Here is a 21,571-nt window from a genome sequence, read left to right as displayed (position 1 = left end):
AAGAAGGCAGCTACAAGGAGACAGGAAGTAAGTCCGTGGTTGCCAGGGGCTGGGAATGGGAGAGTGGGGGTACTGCTTGGGACATGGTTTCTTTCTGGGGTGATGAAAATGCTCTCAGATCCGAGAGTGGTGCACACTTTCAAAGTGTCAATCTTAAGATCTATGGATCCCAATGAAGTCTTTTTAAAAAAGTAATGTTTGTTGTTTTTTTTTAAAAAAAACAATTCAAAAGAACCAATACATGCTTTAAACTACAGTACGGGTGCACTGGTTCATTCGAGCGCTCTCGGGGGACTCGCCAGCTGCAGGCAGCCGGTCACAGCCACACGCTACTCCCGCAACACGGGATTTAATCACAAGGGTCCAAGAGGAAGTTCCATCTTACCGCGATTCTTCTCCAGCCCACTAACTATTATCTGAAACTTGTGAGATGTAATCTCCCGCTGCTAACATAATGAAGATAACAATATAAATAAACCATTAAATAAAAAATGTTACGAGAAGAGATCCTTTCGGAATTCTGGAGGCGTTCATCCAGGTGGCTCGGCTGGGTCACCTTCTCCGCACCGTTACTAACGCGACGGCCTGCTCGGGCAGAAAGGGCTGCAGTCACAGCGAAGACGCAGACACGGCAGGGACAGCAGGCCGCACGTGTGCCAACCTTCACAGGGTGGGAGGAAAATGCTGGAAATCCCGCCACGAGCAGCAGGGCCACGGTGGAAAACACTTTTTGGGGTTTTGATCAGGGGAAAGCGTGCCCACCGTCCCCCACTACCAGAAACCATGCGGCCGCGTTTCCCACCCTGGGGAAACCGCAGGGGTGAGTGCACCCGGAGTGCAATGGGTCAGCCCCGCCCTGGCAAAACCCCCTTCATTATCCTTGGAAAACACTGCATACGGTCCCCCCAGGAACACGTGCAGGTCTTGCTCCTGTTGGCGGCTCCCATCTTGACCAGCGGCTTCCGAAGAGCTCTACGTCGTCCACGCCCCCGAAAGTGTTATTTCATAGGCAGCAGTCACTACCGGAATGAGCAAAGGCAAAGCAACACAGTACTACCATTCGAGAACAGAACGTATTTATTGAAACATGGCAGCAGTCCAGCACAGCCCGGCTTCGCCGTTCAGGAACGTTCTACAACTTGTGCCGTCTCTTCAGAACAGCCGCTGCGGCACAGGCAGGCGAACACCCACGTTCAGCGTAAAAGCATCGCTGATGCCCCATCTCTGTATTATACTTTACAGCTTCAACTAAATCCGAAAAATTAACTTGTGGTTTACTTGCCTAACACAGGAAGTCCAAGGTAACTTTAAACGGGAGAACAGGCAACACTGAACGCTCTCTGCACGCGGCTCGGCTCCGAGGCTGTGATGGCGAAAGCGAACACGCCCGACGTCAGGACGAGTCACACAGCGCGTGACATACGACAAGATGGCAAACTCATCAGAGGTCATTTCAGCCACCTCTATACAAGGATCGTGTCTGAGAGACAATCTCTAACATCTCACAAATGTACCGGTGAGAGCAAACCCCAGAGCTGACAGCGGAAAGACATGCCCAAAACTGGCCTCTCTCCCAGTCCCCTCCTCCAGCTGGTCGGGTACCTCAGCATGGATGACGCTGAGCCCACGCTGCCTGTGAGCCAAGTTCAGGGGGAGTACAGTGAAGGTCACTTCTAAGTGCACGAAATCGTCTGGAACGTGAGAATGTTAGCAAACGCATGACGTCCGGAAACAGAAGCAGCTCCTGGCCACGGACACACCTTGCGCTTGAGCGCAGCGAACACGGAGGGCAAGCGGCCGAGGAGCATGCTCACGTGCATCTGTCATAAAGGGTCAGCGTGTGGGGAGGCCCAGGTAAGAGCATCGCCTGCCCGCTGCGGGGGCCAGCGGTGCTCACGAGGGGGCCTGGAAGGCAGCTCCCCGCTCCCGCTGTGCCCGCTTGCCTCCCCGACTTCTCCCCTTTCCCTCTGCAGACTCAGACTCGCCAAGAAGCCGCCGAGGAGCTGGTGAGAGCAGACCCGAGGAGCCAGCGGTGCTGATGGGAGCAGCGGAAAGCGTTCGGGAGCCACGGGTGGGGGGACTACGGAGTCGGCCAAAGCAGCCCACTCTAGATCAGGCTGGGGGCAGCCTGTGTGCCAGAGCTGGGCGAGCCCGCGGCGGGAAGCCGTGGCCGCGCGGACCTGTGGCGGGAAAGGACTGATGGGCATCGCAGGGGTGTCCCTGTGCTCCGTAACCCCAGCGCTCTTTAGTTCGCGTTAGTGCCGAGCCCAGCGAGCACGGAGTGTGCGCCTGTGTGCGGAGCGTTCCCTCGCGGTCCACGCGGCCGCGCAGCCACCCCGGCCGCAGCTCTGCACCAGTCTGCAGCCCTTCTCTTTGTAGCTGTGGTCTGCTTTCGAGTCCGGGCACCAAAAGTTCTGTGACAGTCAACAGCACTCTGGCTCCAAGTCCGCGGACAGAGGAGAGAGCACACCTTCAGTGGCTTTGCTTCTTTTGGGGGAAGAAGGTATACTTTGTCGGGTTAAACTCCTCCCAGATGCGCTCAAACTCTTCCAGGAAAAGCCTCACGTACTCCTCATCCTCCATAATCAAAACGTTTTCTCTGTTGTTCTGAATGGCTTGCGTGGTCCAGTTGAGGGAGCCGGTGATCAGCACCTTCTTGTCCACGATGGCGAACTTGTGATGCATGTAGCCGAGGTCCTGGTCGTGCCGCACCTGGATGCCTGCGGGAAGGGCGAGTCAGCCTTCAGCCCCAGCGCCCGCCACACCGCCCTGCCCCGCCGCGCTTGCCGGCAGCTACGACTCTGCCTGTTTGTTTCTGCTTTGGCAGGACACGTGACGCCATCCCCTTGGGCAGGTGGCGGGGACAGCGCCAGATGGGGACCAGCCACCACCAGCGCACAGGAGGGAGTGCGGGGGAGGGGGGGCACAGACACACAGATACTGATCTCTCACAACCCTCCCCGCACCCAGCTCTGCAGTCTGGGGGAGGCCTGCCCACCTGCACTTCCCGACTACAACGCAAGCAGCACAGTCCCGTTAGTGCTTCGTGAGGAGCCGGCCATGAATCCGGCCAGGGCCGGCCACAGCAACAGGCGGCTGGGGTCTGCTTCCCTCCAGCTCTCGCTGCGGCCTCCCCGGGGCTGGGACAGCCCTGGAAACACCATGCACACCAGCACCGCACCCCACTGCGTGTGTGGAGCGGATGACCCTGGAACAGGACAAGCCACGCCCTGGGCGCTGCGGGTGAGGGGGGTTCAGCGTCACCGGAAGTCCGCCTGGGGCCTACTGCTGAAGCAGAAAGAGCCCTACCTGCCACAAAACCAGATTCTCCCTGGCTTTGCCGCCTAGGCTCACCAAAGAGCCTGCAACGGTTGCCTTTTCTTTTCCTGTTTGTCTTTCTCCTATTGTTTCCAAACTCCCCTAGGGCAGGACCGCTCTGTCCATCCCCACTGCCTGACCCTGGAGTCACGTCGACCTCACCGATGGGCAATCTGCTCTGTGAACAAGACTGTTAGAAATGGGACTTAGAAGAGTTTCGAATAGGCTGCTTTGCAACAGGGTCACCAGACTTCACAAACAAAAATACAGGACGTCCAAAGTAGGATGAGATTTCAGATAAATAAATAATTTTTGAAAATAACTATGTCCCGTGCAATATTTGGTTCATACACTGAAAATTATTCGTGACTTATCTGAACTTCAAATTTACGTGCGTATTTTGCCCAGCAACCCTGCCTTGAAACCCTCCTACCCCAGGGCACCTGGACACCACTTCTCACACCCTCTAACCAACCTACCAGCAAATCCTATCAGCTCTACCTTCAAAACAGATCTTAATCTGACCATTTTGGGGGCGCCTGCGGGGCTCACTCCATTAAGTGTCTGACTCCACTTCAGCTCAGGTCATGTTCTCAGGGTCGTGGGACTGAGCCTGCAGCAGGCTCCAGACTGGGAATGGAGCCTGCTTAACATTCCCCCCGCCCCTCCCCCCTAAAAAGTCTGACCATTTCTGCCCCCCTCCGACATTACCACAGGCTCTCCCACCCAACAGGACACCTAGAACACACTGTTACACTGAGATTGAGGAGGAAATACAGACCTCAGGGGTAAGCCCAGGATCTGAATTTAGACCCGCTTCAAAATCATTCCTACTTCCCCCTTCATCTGCCTCCACCCCAGAGGGAGAGAAAGGCCAGCCAGAGAGATCTGTGTTCCCTGCTTTTTCAGCTAGCGGAACTAAACATTTTAGCTCCACTTTTTTTTAGTATATTATTTTTATTCACTTCAAAAGTTGCAGAATGAAATTCACTAGTGCAGTGAAGGTGAAATGCCTTTTTCCTCCTTTAGCCCCTCAGTGCATTCGCCCAGCCTTTGCCATCCTGGGGCACCTGGTCATATGCACGCAGCCACTCAGAGTCTGCTAGCGAAGTGGGCTGGCGGACTTGTTTCTCGAATTCACCCTTCATCTCCTCAGTGATGGAGCCAGGCCACTGTCATTTCGGTCTGCAATAGTCAAACACTCAGCTGTCCCGGCTACATCCCCCGCGCCAGCTGCCACAGGCTTTCCCCACAGGGTCCCAAGGCCAACAGGGGTCGTGAGAATGTGGGGAACCACAGGAGCTCGGTCGCTTGCCCGATGTTGTCACCAGGCAGGCCCCCAGCTCTGGGAATCCCCCAGATCTTCCTCCACTAGCTGGGAACACACAGCCGGCTCACTCCCCGGCGCTCCCACGGAGATACCAGCATAAGACCCCGCTGCACAGAAGCGCACCCCCCAGGGAGGACAGGTGCTCTCTACAGATGGCCAGGGAGTCTCTCCAGGGTAAAACTACCCTGACCTCACAAGGCCACCGTGGGACATAAATGGGGTCTCACCTATCCTCAGACCCCGCAGTACCCGCCTCTGACATCCCCCCCCCCGGGTCAGATCCCGCGCCAGGTTAGGGGCATCAGGGGGCTGCTCGGGCCCGAGCTCCACGCCCGGACTCCCGGCCTACCTGCCTTTCGCAGCAGGCCGATCTGCGAGCCGTTGAGAGCCATGTAGTCGCAGTCGGTGATGACCCGGATGCGCACCCCGCGCTTGTGCAGCAGCTGCACCGCGCGGCCCAACTGCGGGCTGGAGAAGGCAAAGAGGCAGAGCTCGAGGCTGACGCGGGCGGCCAACAGGGCACTCAGCAGGCGGCTGAGCGAGCTCTCGCCGTGGGGGAGGCTGCACGGGCAGCCCGCTGGGGGCCCCGACAGCCCCTCACCCGGGGCCTGCAGCAGGGCCTCGGTGCAGGTCACCTGCGACGGGAAGAAGAGCACCTCACGCCGCGGCGGCCTCCGCCGCTGCTGCCGGCGCCCGACCCGCAGCCAGTGCAGCACGGAGGGCAGCGCCTCCAGGACCAGCGCGAGACCCAAGGTCGCCACAGCCGCCACCTGCCAACGTATCCGCCTCATGCCGACTAGGCCGGCCGACGACGCGCGGCCCCGCTGCCCACCGCACCTGCGCTCCCGCCGCCACCAACCGCTGCCCGACACGCCTGCGCCCCTGCCGGCCACGTGCGTCCGCCCACGGCCAGCCCCCTCCGACACGCACGCACCGCCCGGCACGCATGCGCACCCCCAGCCTGTACAGCCGCCCCCTGCCCACCGCGCCTGCGCACCAGCCAGCCACGTGCGCGCGACCGCGTTCGGCCCCCTCCACCACCCACCCAGCTCAGCACGCATGCGCACCCCCAGCCCTGTACAGCCATCCCCTGACACACACACACACACACACACACACACACACACACACACACACACACGCCCCGCCACCACGCATGCGCACCCCCGGCCCTGTATAGCTGACCCTGCCCACTGCGCCTGCGCACCCGCCAGCCACGTGCGCCCCACCGCCTTTGGCCCCTTCCAACACGCACACACACACACACCCCGCCCACCAGGCATGCGTTCGGCCCCCTCCGAGACACACACCGCCCAGCACGCATGCACACCCCCAGCCCTGTACAGCCCCCCCCGACACACACACAAACACACACCCCGCCCAGCACGCATGCGCACCCCCAGCCCTGTACAGCCGCCCCTGTCCGCCGCACCTGCGCTCTCGCCAGCCACATGCGCCCAACCTACCCCCATCCCCCTCCACATACACCACCCACCGCACCTGCGCGCACCTCCCAGTTGCTCACCGCCGCTCTGGGCATACACACCCAATGAGCAGCATCCCACCGAGTCTGCGTGCCCGCTGGCCACGTGCACCAGGCCGTGCCGTCCTAGCCGAGCCGAGATCCGTGCACCCCACCCCCACCCCCACCGCCCCGATACCTCCCGCCACCCGCGGGGCCTGCGACAGCTCAGGCTCTCCTCCCTTTGAGGGTTGGTAGAGCTATGCTCACCTCTCAGTTCACGCCTTCCCTTTTGCTTTGGGCACAGCCAGGCAGGGCTGGGAGAAAGGCCTGGAAACACACTGAGAATGTCAAATAAAGAACTCTTAGCCGGTGGCAGGGTCTGAACCCAAAGTGTCCTAGACCGTGTGTGACAAGGACGGCCCCAAGTCCACCAGGCCCATTGTATTTCTACTGCCTCTGCCAGTATCAACTTGTTATTTGAAGATGCCTATTCTGCTTTAAGCATAAACACAGTGAAAACTAGGAAGTCCTTGGTCCTGTCTTAGCAAGTACCAGACCCACCGTGTATCACTTGAGAGGGGCTATTCCTTTTTACAGGGAGAGAAAGGAGACAGGAAAGCCTAAGAATTTTTTTCCTATTTTTTCTTTCCTGAATCTTGGTCAGGAATTTCCATGGTTCATTTTAAGACTATCTGTGGTCTTTGAAAGGAAATGATAACTCCTCTACAATCTCGTCCTTGTAACCTGTCTCCATGACTTCCCTCTGTTAAATACAGACCCCCACACGGAGGGAAAAGAAGGAGCTGATCTGAGTAACGCTGGAAAATCATGTTTTGACTGGAAACTATAAGGCTAAACACAAAAGGAAATGCTCGTAAACTCTGTGCTGTACTTGGTACATTCCTTTCCCAAGGGGGGAACTGCTTGAAGGGATCAGTAAATGGTTGGCCGATAGTAGGAGCCGAGGTTCTCCCTGTTGGATGGGGTAAGAGTAAGAGCCCTGTGGTACTGGAGTCAGCGATACCACAGTGAAGTCATGTTTAGCTTAGGATATATATATTATTATACATCGTATGTCAGTTTTGACATACACATATCACCTACGTCAGTCCCCCGAACAGCCCAGATGCAATGAGACCCCAGGAGCAATGAGCACACCTAGCTTCCAGATCTCAGCTTTTAAACACCATTCTCCAATAAAAGGAACCAGGACTCCTTGAAGAAATAGCTAATTCTAGGGCTGGGCAGGGAAATCGTAAGATGTGTTTTAAACATCTTGTATTACCAGAAAGTCAGGACGTGGACATGGCAGCATGACCAAAGGACACAGGAGTAAACCTGAAAGAACCCTCAGTGGCTGAAAGTGGAGCAGTTTGAGAAACAAAGTCAATACTGCCGTACTGGATTATAACCCAAGTACAAGATAAAAATGCATGACTCCAAACTGAAATGAAGAAATGACTGAATAAAGAAACAAGAGAGAAGACACAAATCTTCTTCGCAAAAGAATTCCAAATACTCTATGCAGATATTCCCTGCCACAGGAGGGAGGACTAAGTCTCCCTGCCCCTTTGAAGGTGGGCTAGACTTAGTGACCACAGTAAGGAAAGGAGAAAAATAAAGTTTACATGGAGAGACCTGGTAAACACCACCATAACCAGGTGATGGTTAACATCACCAGAGATGTGCAAATGTTACGTACCCCTGATATGATATTTTTTAAAGATTTATTTATTTGATTTTTTTAAAGGGAGAGAGAGAGCAGGGGTGAACGGCAGAGGGAGAGGAGAACCTCAAGCAGACTCCTTGCTGAGTGCAGAGCCTGATGCAGGGATCATGACCTGAGTCAAAATCAAGAGTCAGTTGCTCAACCGACTGAGCCACCCAGGCGTCCCCCTCCCCTGATACGATTGATGAGAGGACACTTTACCTCTGTGGTGGTCCTTCCTGAAGCTCATAAACCCAGTTCAATCATGAGGAAAAAACATCAGAAATCCAGGTTGAAGGACATACTATCACATGCCACAGGCTATCTGGCCAAGGACATGAAAAAAAGCAACAACTTAGAAAATGTAATAGACCAGCAGAGGCTGGGTGCCCCAGACTGGATCCTAAAACAGAAAGTTAAGGTTACGGGCAGAAGTGGTGAAATCCGAATAAAGTCTGGAGTTTAATTAATAGTAACACACCACTGTCTGTTTCTTCGCTTTGACAAATGGCTGATAGCGATGTAAGACTAACAGTGAGGGAAACTGGATGGGGAGTATATGGGAATTCTCTGTGCTGCCTTTGAAACTTTTCAGTAAATCTAAAATTATTCCAAATTAAGTTTATTAAAAATATCAAACTTACAGCTCCCATCTAATCCAGCGATCCCACGTCTAAATACCACCCAAGAGAAATGAAAGCCTATGTCTATGAATCTACACAAAGACTTGTACGTAGCTGTTCCCAGCAGGGCTGTGTGTAGTAACCCAAACCCAGACACAACACCAATGTCCATCGCCAGATAAATAACCAAGCCTTCGCCTATCTAATCAATGGAATACTATTTAGCAATAAAAAGAAATCAACTACGGATACAAACTACAACATGGATGAATTTCAATCAGGCTGAGTGAAAAACGACAAAACAAAGCATGTACTGTATGGTTCCACTGACATGCAATTCTAGGAAACGCCAACTAGCGTGAAGGTAAGTCAGCGGCTGCCTAGAGATGGTGGGAAGGGAAGAGGGATTGCAAAGAAACATCCAGTGATAAGTTCGTTATCTTGGTGGGGATGTGCTCTGCATACGTCAACACCTGTAGAATTGTACGGTTTCAAGGAGTATAAATTATTGTATGTCAATCATACATCAATAAAGCCGTTTTTTTAAATAGAGCCCCTGAGTTTAATTCTGGCTCCCTACTTCTAGCTGTAGGACCAGGGGCAAATGACTTTGTCTCTTTTAGCCTCACTTTCTTCATGTGAAATGATAAGAAAGAACGAGAAGAGGGAGTTCCAGTTATGACAGCAGAAAGAGGTAGTCAATTTCTCTGTGCAAAACAGAAACAAAAAAATCCCACTACACACACACGCACACACGACCTCTTCGGGGCACTAGAAATCCACTAAACACAGACAACAAAGGAGAAGCATCGTTTTTTAAAAACTGCTACGGCTGAGGATAGGAGCAGCAGGACGCTGTGGCCTTGTTGCCTGAAGCAGCTCCCATCCCTTCACCCTCCCAGCTTGCCTGGCAAAAATGGTAGTCTTATCAATGTGGGACTCGTTCCGAAAACCCTCCAGGTTTTTAGTTTTGCTGGCTAACATGGTAGCTCAGTGGGGAATGAATGAGGAAAACCTGCAGCCTTACCAGCCCGACCTTCCAGTCCAAGGTGGGATAAGCAGCAGACCAGCCAGAAATGTGACAGCAAGATCCCAAAAGGGAGAAAACTGGAGAAAAGCTGACCTACACGCTCCACACATCCCTGGCTAACTGGGGAGCTAGGCAGGCATGGGGAGGGCAGGGAAAAGTGAAAGCCAAGGGAGGCTTGAGAGGATTCCCAACCCACACACAGACTGAACAGCAGAGGTTGGGAGTCTTACAGGCTTACGGTATTTGGGTTCCACCTCTGCGTAAATTACTGGCTGACTCCTACATTAGGAAGACCCAGGGGTGACCCCTAGGAATGAATAAAAATAAGGAAAAAAACAAACTAAACTAAACTAAGCAGACACACCAGTGCCACACCACAGAGGAAGAGCCTCTGTGCATTAAGTCCAGGCAAGTTTCCAAAGAAAACCCTTAGAAAAATACAATAGATTCCAGAATTGCTATACTATATTATCTAAAATGTCCAGTTTTCAACCCAAACTTAATAGACGTACAAAGAAACAGGAAAGTGTGACCAACATGCAGGGCACACAGCAGCCAATGCACACTGACTTTGAGAGGACCCAGATGTTGGAAATAGTAGGAAAACACTTCGAAGCAAGTCTTATAAATATGATCAGAGAATTAAAGGAAAATGTCATGGTAATGAATCAACAGATACTCATTAGAGAAATAGAAATTATTTTTTAAAGTGTATGCAAACTGTCAATTAGTTTCATCAATTGTAACCGACCACTCTGGTGGGAAATGTTAATAATGGGGAGGCTGGGGCACCTGGTTAAGCATCCTATTCTTGGTTTGGGCTCAGGTCGTGATCTCAGGGTCATGGGATCGAACCCAACATCAGGTTCCACAATGGGCATGGAGTCTGCTTAAGATTCTCTCTCTTCCTCTCCCTCTGCCCCTCCACTCATGCATGCGTGCTCTCTCTCTCTCTTTCCCTCTCTTCTCTCTCTTAAAAAAAAAGAGCAAGAAGAGAGAGAAATAATGGAGGAGGCTATGCATGTGTGGGGACAGAGGGTATATGGGAAATCTGTACCTTCCCCTCAATTTTGCAGCAAACCTAAGACTGTCCTTAAGAAATTAAGTCTAGGGGCGCCTGGGTGGCTCAGTCGGTTAAGCATCTGCCTTCGGCTCAGGTCACGATCCCAGGGTCCTGGGATCGAGTCCTGTGTCAGGCTCCCTGCTCAGTGGGGAGCCTGCCTCTCCCTCTCCTGCTCTCCCTGCTTGTGCTCTCTCTCTCTCTGTCAAATAAATAAATTTTTAAAAAATAAATTAAAAAAGGCAGAAATAGGCCCATAAATACGGAGAGGAAGAGGGTGGGGGAATGGGCAAATGAGTGATGGAAGTGAGAAATAAAGGCTTCTGGTTTGGGTGAGTAAGTCATGGGGGATGAAAGGCACAGCTTAGACAACATAACAATATAGTCAATGGCATTGCGATAGGGTCGTACAGTGACAGGGTAGCTACAATTGTGGAGACCAGCATAATGGATAGACTGGCCAAATCACTCTGCTGTACACCTGAAACTAACAGAAGACTGAGTGTCAACTACGCTTCAATAAAATACTTTTATTTTTTTAATTTTTTAAAAGATTTTTATTTATTTATTTGAGAGAAAATGAGAGCAAGAGAGATCACAGAGGCAGAGGGAGAAGCAGACTCGCCACTGAGCAGGGAGCCCGATGCGGGGCTCGATCCCACAACCCTGAGATCATGACCTGAGCTGAAGACAGATGCTCAACCAACTGAGCCACCTGGATGCCCCAACAAAATAATTTTAAAAATTAAGTCTTTTTAGAAAGTCTATGCAAACCATGTATCAGATAAGAGGTTAGTTTCCAAAAGATACAAGGAACCCCTAGAACTCAATAGCAGAAGAAAAATAACTCATTTTAAAAATGAACTAAAGACTTGAACAGACGCCTCTCCAAAGGAAACATACAATTGGCCAATGGGCACATGAAAAGATGTTTAATGTCACTAATCATCAAGGAAATGCAAATCAAGACCACAATGAGATATCACGTCACATGTGTGAGGATGGCTAGTATCAAAGTAACACAAAAGGCGTTGACAAGGATGTAGAGAAATTGGAAACTTTGTACACTGCTGGTGGGAGTCCAAATAGTTCAGCTGCTGCGGAAAACAATATGGAGGTTCCTCTGAAAATTAAAAGAGAACTACCATATAATCCAGCAATCTCACTTCTGAGTATCCCAAACAAACCTGAAATCAGGACCTCGAGGAGATACCAGCATCCAACATTCAGGGCATCACTATTCACGGTAGCCACAAACGTGGCTGGAAACAGCCTAGATATCCATTGATAGATGAATGGGTAGAGAAAATGTGCGGGTGTAGACATACAATGGAATATTGTTCAGCTTTAAAAAAGAAGGAAATCCTGCCAAATGCAATGACGTGAGTGAAACCTGAGGATACTGTGCTTAGTGAAACAAGCCAGTTATCGAAGGACAAATACTGAAGGATTCCACTTACGCGAGGTGTCTAAAAAAGTCAAACTCATAGAATCGAAGTGAACCATGGTGCTTGCCAGGGGGCTGGGGAGAGGAGAAATGGCATTGCTAATCAATGAGCATAAAGTCTCAGTTGTGCAAGACGAAGGAGTTCTGGAGCTCTGTTTTACAACACTGTCCCGATAATGGACGCTACCGTATCACATACTTAAACATGTGTTAACAGGGTCAATCTTATGCTGTGTTATTACACCATAAAGAAAATTCAAAAAAGAAGTCTAAATGGAAATTATGGAGTAAAAAAGAACGATTACAGAAGTTAATTTACTAGAGGGACTGTACAGCAGTTTTGAGATGGCAGAAGAAAGAATCACTGCCCTTAGAGATAGGTTGCTAGAAATCATCCAATCTGAAGAATAGAGGGAAAATAAACAGATCGGAGGGCTGTGGGACCCTGTCAAGTGTCTCAACATACAAGCAATGGGAGCCCCAGAAAAAGAGAGAAATAAGCAGAAAAAAAAACCAAACCCTGAATCAATGATGATTGAAAAAATCCCAGGGGCGCCTCAGTCAGTTAAGCATCTGCCTTCGGCTCAGGTCATGATCTCAGGGTCGTGAGATCAAGCCCCACGTCGGGCTCCCTGCTGGCTGTGGAGCCTGCTTAGGATTCTCTCTCTCCCTCTGTCCCCCACCCCGCTCTGTAAAAAAATAAAAATAAAAAATAATAAAAATAATTAAAAATAAAAAATAAAAGCACAAGAGAAAAGCACCTCCGGTACAAGGAACGAACAGGAAGAGAGCCAGTACAGCCATCGCCATTCGACTAGTTATCAGAAACCACGGAGGACAGAATCCAGTGGATGACACGTTCAAAGCGCTGAAAGGAAAAAAAATGTCAACCAAGAATTCTAAACCAGTGAAAACAGTCTTCAAAAATGAAAGCGAGGTAAAAACACTCCCAGGTGACAACTGAGAGAATTTGCTCACAGCAGGCCCGCCCTAGCTAAACCAGCAGAGCAGCTCCTTCGGGCTACGGGAAAGGGCACCTGCTGGGCGCCGAGATCCACAGGAAGACGCAGGGGCCTGGAAATGGTAAAGGGAAGTAACTGTGATTTGCGTGTTATCTTTTCTTCTCTTAATTTCTTTTTAGCACACAAAATAATTTAAACAATAATTATAGCACTGTATTGTTTGGTTAATGTATATAGATGTAATATACGTGATCATAATAGCCCAAAGCAGGGAGGAAGAAATGGAGCCCTATTGCAGTAAAGTTGTTACATTTTCCAGAAATAAATCAGCATTAACCTGAAGTAGATTGTGATAGAAATTTTGTTTAAAGATTGTATTTATTTATTTGTCTGAGACAGAGAGACAGAGAGACAGCACAAGCAGGAGCAGCGGCAGACAGAGGGAGCAGCAGACTCCCCGCCGAGCAGGGAGCCCGATGCAGGACTTGATCCCAGGACCCTGGGATCACGACCTGAGCGGAAGGCAGACGCTTAACCCACTGAGCCAGCCAGGCGTCCGTAGATTGTGATAAATTAAAGACACATATTGTAATCCCCGCAGCAACTTAAATAAATAGATAAATAGATAAATAAAAAATGAAAATAAAGCTTAAAAATAGGTTTAAAATCAGAAATTAAAATTATGTACTAAAAATATTCATTATTCATTCAACAAAAAAAAGACATTAAAAACGGGAACAAAAAGACATGAGACACATTATAAATATAATTATGCCACTGATTTGTACTCTTGGAAACCGTTTACGTAGCAAGTTTCAGGCTATATATGTTACCGCAGTAAAAACATTCTAAGTCTTAAATATTTTCTGTGTGTCATATAGAAACATACGGGCCTATAGGAAATGGACATAAAAGAGACAGAAAACAGCAAAAGGGCAGCTGAACATCCAACCCCATCGATGATTACGTTAAATGAGGGAGACCCAGAGCTCCAAATCGAAGAGCAGAGACTGTCAGACACGCGGAAGAGGCAAGATCACGAGTACGGTGTCTGCAAGAGACACGCTGTAGATTCAAAGACACAAACAGGTTGAAAGTAAGAGGACGGGAAAAGACAGGCCACGCAGACAGCAGCCGTGAGAGAGGCGGACTCGCTATACGGAGAGCGGGTAAGACAGACCGCAAGACACAACATTCAAAGTAAAAAGTTAAGGTATTCACTTTAGCAGGAGTCAAAAAGAGGTGTTAAATACCACTAGTATTTAACGGGACATTCTTAAGAATTATAAATGGAGGAATTTAACAAAGATGCTTAAGTAATTGCCCAATAATCTGAACCAGGACTCCGGACGGTCTCTTCTTGGAGAAGTGTAAGCATCGAAACCCTTGTGCGCCTTCAAACCCGAAGGGAAGGCTCAAGACCCGGGATGTTTCTTCTCTCCCAGTCACCGCAAAAAAGCAGACTCGGTCAGGAGAGACTCGGGGGCCTGGCGCGCCTTCCGCACCCTCACCTCCAGCAGAAATCAGTCTTGAAGAGCTGCACTACTCTCAGGTGCAAAAGCCCACAACTGTCCATAAACACTCAGCAATGTGTGGCCCTACCTGCCCACTCTTAGGGAAAAAAAAAAAAGTTCCATTATACATTCGAAATTTATTTATCTTTTAAAGATTTTATTAATTAATTAATTAATTTAAGAGAGAGAGCGCATGAGCTGGGGGAGGGGCATGAGCAGGGAGCCCGATGCGGGGCTCGATCCCAGGACCCTGGGATCACGACCTGAGCCAGAGGCGGACGCTTAACCAATGGAGCCACCCAGGCGCCCGTGTCGGGAATTTAGATCACACGTTCGTAGGGAATGAATGCTAACACCTACGTTGGATTCTACCCACCGAGGGGAGTCACTCAGTAGTCTGGCCGACAACTGACAAAATTCTCTTTTGAACATGAGAGCAGTTTTCCCAGGGAACGGCATTCCCCACAAAAACATCTATACCCAAAGACGGGGGCACAGTCATCTTTTCTCTGCGTTTACCCTTGACCTGTGTGAGAACATGACCAAAACAGAGAGCTGGCAGTTTAAGGGTCCCACCGTCAGCTGGGTATGCTTCCAGCCATCTTCCTCTCAAACGGATTTACCTTTAAATACCGTTAATGGATGACCTATTCCCAAAAGTTGAACAAAATGCCAAGCACACACCTGTAGACACTCAATAGATGTCTGGGGAATAAATGAGTGTTACTGTGTCTCCGTCATCGACTTCAGACACTAACTTTGAGAAGAGCTTCCAAACTCACGGAAGCAGCTTAAACTTTCACACCACACAGAACTGACCACTCCTGGGTGTCATTATTTTTTTAGATTGTGTTAAAATACAAGTAAAATAGGGGCTCCTGGCTGGCTCAGTCGGTAATGCATGCAACGCTTGATCTCGGGGTTGTGAGTCCCAGCCCCACGGTGTAGAGTTTACTTAAAAACACAATCTTAACTACTATACATAAAATTCACCATCACAGCTACTTTTAAGGGTGCAGTTCAGTGGTATTAAAGATATTCACATTGGGGCACCTGGGTGGTTCAGTCGGTTAAGCGTCTGCCTTCGGCTCAGGTCATGATCCCAGAGTCCTGGGATTGAGCCCCGCGTCGGGCTCCCTGCTCAGCGGGGAGCCTGCTTCTCCCTCTCTTTTGCTGCTCTCTCTCTCCGTCAAATAAATTTTTAAAATATCTTTAAAAAAAAAAAGATATTCACAATGTTGTGCAGGCATCACCAGCCTCCATCCCCATAACTCTTTTCATCTTGGAAAACTGAAATTCCATGCCTGTTACACACTAATTCCCCAGTCTCCCGTTCCCCCCGCCAGCCCCTGGCAACCACCATCGTACTTTCTGTCTCTACGATTTTGACTACTCTAACTACGTCGTATAATTGGAATCATACAGTATTTGTCATTTTGTGATTGATTTCTTTCAGCGAGCATAATGTCCTCAAATTCACCCATGTTGTAACATATTCCAGAATTTCCTTCCTTTTTAAGGCGAATACTATTCCTTCATATGGATATGACACATTTCGCTTACCCACTCATCAGTCGATGGGCGGTTGGGCTGCTTCCATGTTTCAGCCGTCACAAGAATGCTGCTACGAAGACGGGGGTACAAACATCTCTCTGACACCCTGCTTTCCAATCCTTTGGGTATATACCCATTCGTGGAATTGCTGGGTCATATGGTAGTTCTATTTTTAATTTTTTGAGGAAACTCCATACTGTTTTCCACAGTGGCTGCACCATTTTACATTCCTACCCACAGTGCATAAGGGCTCCAATTTCCCACACCCTTCCTGACCCGTATCTCCTGTTTTCTTCATAGCAGCCATGCTGATGGGTGTGGGACGATATTTCATTGTACTGTTGATTTGCATTTCCCTAACGATGAATACTGTTGGTATCTCTTCATGTGCTTGTCGGTGATTCTTATGTCTTCTCTGTAAGGACGTCTATCCAAATCCTTTGCCCATTTTTGATTTGAGTTGTTTCATTGTTGTTGAGCTTTATGAGTTCTCTATATGTTCTAGGTATTAATCCCTCATCAGATGAATGATTTGCAAATATTTTTCCCCCTTCTGTGGCTTGCGTTTTTACTCTGCGGACAGAGTCCTTGGATGTAAAAAAATTTAAACATTTTCATGAAGTCCAATTTGTCAAATTTTTCTTCCATTACCTGCGGCTTTGGTGTCCTAGCCAAGAAATCATCACCAAATTCAAAATCAAGAGGCTTTGCCCTGTGTTTTCTTCTAAGAGTTTCACTGCCTTAGCTCTTCCATTAGGTCCTTGATTTGTTTTGAGTTAATTTTTTTAGTTAACTTGTGTATGTGGTGTTAGGTGTTCTTTTGCAGGTGGCTATCCCGCTTCCCCAGAACCATTTGTTGAAAAGACCGTGCTTTCCCCCACTGAATGGTCTTGGCACCCTTGTCAAAAATTGACTATAGTCGTGAGGATTTTTTTCTGGGCTTTCTATTCTATTCCATTTGTCTATATGTCTGTCTTCATGCCAATACCATAGTTTTGATTATGTATATTTGCAGTAAGTTTTGAAATCGGGAGGGTGAGTCCTCCCGTTGTGCTCTTTTTCGGGATGGTTTTTGCTATTTGGAATCCCTTGAGATTCCATATGAATTTTGATGGGTTTTCCTATTTCTGCAAAAAACAAACAAACAAACAAAACCACACACACAAAAAAAACACATTTTTGGGATTTTGATATGGATTGCATTGGATACGTAGATTGCTTTGGGTAATATTGACATTTTAACAATATTAAATCTTCCAATCCATGAACATAAAATGTGTTTCCATGTATTTATGTCTTCTTTAATTTCTTTCAGCAATGTTTTGTAGTTTTCATTATACAGGTTGTCACCTCCTTATTAAGAATATTAAAATATTCTTTTTTTTTTAAATTTATTATTTATTCAACAGAGATAGAGACAGCCAGCAAGAGAGGGAACACAAGCAGGGGGAGTGGGAGAGGAAGAAGCAGGCTCATAGCGGAGGAGCCTGATGCGGGGCTCGATCCCATAACGCCGGGATCACGCCCTGAGCCAAAGGCAGATGCTTAACCGCTGTGCCACCCAGGTGCCCCAAGAATATTAAAATATTCTTAGATATTTTATTCTTTTTGATGTTATTATAAGTGGCATTGTTTTTGTAATTCCATTTGCAGATTGTTCATTGTGTATAGAAATGCGACTGTGTTTGTGTGTTGATTTTGTCTCCTACGGCTTTGCTGAATTCCCTTATTAGACCTAACAGCTTTTTAGTGGCGTCTTTAGGGTTTTCTATATATGAGCATTTCATCTGCAAACAGAAATATTTGTACTACTTCCTTTCCAATCTGGATGCCTTTTCTTTTTCTTGCTTAATTGCTCTGGCTAAACCTTCCAGTACTGTGTTGAATAGAAGTGGTGAAAGTGGGCATCCTTGCCTTGTTCCTAATCTTAGAGGAAAAGCTTTCAATCTTTCACAACTGAGTACTATGTTTGCTGCAGGTTTTTCATATATAGGTTTTATTATACACATTATTTATAATAATTATATGTTATACATAATTTTATATTTATTACATAATTATGTTTATTTTGTTGAGTTTTTTTAAATCATGAAAGTGTGTTAAATTTTGTCAAATGCTTTTTCTGCATCAATTGAGATGACCATGGCATATTACACTGATTGTCTTATGTCGAACCACCCTTGCATCCCAGGAATAAATCCCACTTGGCCATGATGTATAGTTCTTTTAATCTGCTATTTGTTGGTATTTTGTTGAGGATTTTTGCATCAGTGTGTATAAAGGATACTGGTCTGTAGTTTTCTTGTAGTGTCTGTTCTGGCTTTGGCATCAGGGTTATGCTGGCTCATATAAAGCGTTAGGAAGTATTCTTTCCTCTTCAAGTTTTTGGGAAGTTTGAAAACATGTGGTATTAGTTCTTTCAATGTTTGGTAGAAGTCACCGGTAAAACCATCAGCTCCAGGAGGTTTCTTTCTTGGGAGATTTTTCTTTTATTATTACTGATTCAATCTCCTTACTAGTTATAGGTCTATTCAGATTTTCTTTTCTTCATGATTTCTTGGTAGGTTTGTGTTTCTAGGAACTTGTCCATTTCATCTAGGTTATCCAATTTGCTGGCACACAATTGTTCATAATACTCTCTTATAATCCTTTTTATTTTATTATTTATTATTTGTAGAAATATAGTATATATTACATATTATTTGTTACAATAGGGAGTAATGTCACTTAGTTATTATATATTATTATTTATTAGGACAGGGAGTAATGTCACTTTCATTTCTGATTTTAGTAATTTGAGTCTTCTCTCTTCTTTATAGTCCATCTAGCTAAAGGTTGATTTTTTTTTAAGATTTTATTTATTTATTTGACAGAGAGAGAGACAAACAGTAAGAGAGGGAACAGAAGCAGGGGGAGTGGGAGAGGAAGAAGCAGGCTTCCAGCGGAGCAGGGAGCCCGATGCGGGGCTTGACCCCAGGACCCTGGGTCATGACCTGAGCCAAAGGCACACGCTTAACGACTGAGCCACCCAGGTGCCCCTGGTTGGTCGATTTTGTTAATCTTTTTGAAGAAACGATTTTTGGTTTCATTGATTTTCTCTATTGTCTTTCTATACTCTATTTCATTGATCTCTGCTTCTTTTTTTTTTTTAATCCATGGGCTAGAGTGAAGGAAAAAGACACAAAAAGGAAGAAACAGCTTGATCTTTCTTGTTGAGGTTCTGGCTTCCCCGTGAAGTAAGCGGCCTTTCTGCACCCTCCAATCGACTGTTGCATTGTTCTCTCTCACTACTCTCTCTTGTTCTAATCATAGTGAACATTCTCACTTGTCTAAGTTGTTCATTGTTCAACTTTCTCCTGAGATAATAAGTTTCAAAAGAGCAAGGAGCTGTACATCTGGTCCCCAGAATAATGTGTGGTATATCATAGGCACTCAAAAACATTGTTGAATGAAGGAGTTCAATCAACAAGAAAAAAGAAAGGAAAAGAAGGAGGAAGTAAATAGTGGCCCATATAAAAAAGGACAGGGATAGAAAACAATCAACCGCTCATTTAGATGTAACTCAAGGTACCAAACCCTCAGCTGCCCCAGAAATTGTTCCCTACCAACAAGTTTAAAAAGAACGGTTTGAAAGAACTATGCTTACTATGTATTCGGTTTGAGGGGCGCCTGGGTAGCGCAGTTGTTAAAGCGTCTGCCTTCGGCTCAGGGCGTGATCCCGGCATTCCAGGATCAAGTCCCACGTCGGGCTCCTCCGCTATGAGCCTGCTTCTTCCTCTGCCACTCCCCTGCTGTGTTCCCTCTCTCGCTGGCTGTCTCTCTGTCACATAAATAAATTAAAAAAAAAAAAAAAGAACGGTTTGAAAGAACTATGCTCTACTATGTATTCTCCATATTGCAAAAGCTTGTTAGATTGAGAGTCAGAATATCAGTTGCATTTTACACATATTGCTATTTCAACTGAAAAGGGGAAAAAAACATATTTGTTTGTTTTTAGATCTTCGTGGGTTTTTTTTTTTAACGTAAGCGTTTTTATCTACAAATTTCCCCAGTACTGCTTTTGCTGCATCCATTTTCATTCACCTCTAAGTATTCACGTCTAATTTCCCTTGTGATTCCTTCTTTGATCCACTGGTTGTTTAAAAGCATGCTGTTTAGGGGCGCCTGGGTGGCTCAGTCAGATAAGCATGTGACTCTTGATCTTAGCTCAGATCTTGACTTCAGGGTTGTAAGTTCAAGGCCCACGTCATGTTCCGTGCTCAGTGGGGAGTCTGCTTGAAGCTCCTCTCCCTCTACCCCTCCCCCCACTTGTGTGCTCTCTAAAATAAATAAAGCTTTAAAAAATGAAATCACGTGTTTAACTTCCACAATCTTGTGAATTTTCCAGTTTTATGTTATTGGTTTCTAACTTCATCCCATGTGGTCAGACAAGATACTTTTTTTTTTTTTTAAGATTTTATTTATTTATTCGACAGAGATAGAGACAGCCAGCGAGAGAGGGAACACAAGCAGGGGGAGTGGGAGAGGAAGAAGCAGGCTCACAGCGGAGGAGCCTGATGTGGGGCTCGATCCCACAACGCTGGGATCACGCCCTGAGCCGAAGGCAGACGCTTAACTGCTGTGCCACCCGGGCGCCCCCAGACACGATACTTTGTACATCTTTTAAAATCTACTGAGATTTAATCTGTGGCTTCACATATGGTTTATCCTGGCAAACAACCTAAGTGCCCTTGAGAAGAGCGTCATGTTGTTGGGCAGAGTGCTCTGTGCACCTCTGTACAGTCTGGCTGGTTTATCGTGTTTGTCTATGTCCTGATCTTCTGTCTGGTTCTATTCATTACTGAGTAGGGTATTGAAATCTATTATAGAATGCTCTGTTCATCCCTTCAGTTGCATTTTTCTGCTTCATATATTTTGATGGTCTGTCATTAGGTGTGTAAATGTTTGTCATTGTCATATCTTCTTGCCATATTGAGCCTTTTATTAATATATACCATCCTTCTTTGTCTCTTGCAGCCTTTTGTGATTCAAAATTCTATTTTACTTGATATTAGTATAACCACTCCTGCTCTCTTTTGGTTATTTGCGTGGAGTATCTTTCTTTCAACTGTGTTTTGGGGTCACAAATGAATCTCCTGTAGAGGGCACTTAATTGGATCACGTATTTTTGTCCATTCTGCTGACCTCTGTCTTTTGATTGGAGGGTTGAATCCATTTACCTTGATTACTAAGAAGGAGGGGCTAACTTCTGTCATTGTGCTGTTTTCTATACACCCTATAGCTTTTTTGCTCATTTCCTACACTCCTGTTTTCTTTCAGTGTTGATTTTTTGTAGTGAAATGTTTAAATTCCTTTTTAATTTCCATCTGTGTATAGGCTATAGCTATTTTCTCTGTGGTTACCCTGGGGGCTACATTAGAACATTAGAATGTTCTAATCTGAATTTATAGCAGATTAATTTCAGTAACGTACAAAAACTTGACTCCTTTCCCAATCGTTTTGGTTGTTGTCACAAAATTACATCTTTATACACTGTGTACCCCAAAACATAAACTAATAA

The 21,571-nt window shown here is 47.1% G+C and overlaps 1 protein-coding gene across 1 annotated transcript; it reads right to left on the bottom strand.

Moving 5' to 3' along the window:
• Positions 1 to 1,059: 1,059 nt before the first annotated feature.
• PLD6 (phospholipase D family member 6) lies at positions 1,060 to 5,449 on the bottom strand. The gene is made up of 2 exons (XM_045778268.2): positions 4,998 to 5,449; positions 1,060 to 2,720 (listed from the first exon to the last, which is right to left on the bottom strand). The coding sequence occupies exons 1-2, from the start codon at positions 5,437 to 5,439 to the stop codon at positions 2,473 to 2,475; spliced, it is 690 nt and encodes a 229-aa protein (XP_045634224.1). The 5' UTR covers positions 5,440 to 5,449; the 3' UTR covers positions 1,060 to 2,472.
• Positions 5,450 to 21,571: the final 16,122 nt, after the last annotated feature.

This window comes from Ursus americanus, chromosome 14 (assembly GCF_024610735.1).
Source record: "Ursus americanus isolate L20-20 chromosome 14, mUrsAme1.1.p, whole genome shotgun sequence".
Taxonomy (NCBI): Eukaryota; Metazoa; Chordata; class Mammalia; order Carnivora; family Ursidae; genus Ursus; species Ursus americanus.
This window is presented reverse-complemented; position numbering and strand designations above follow the sequence as displayed.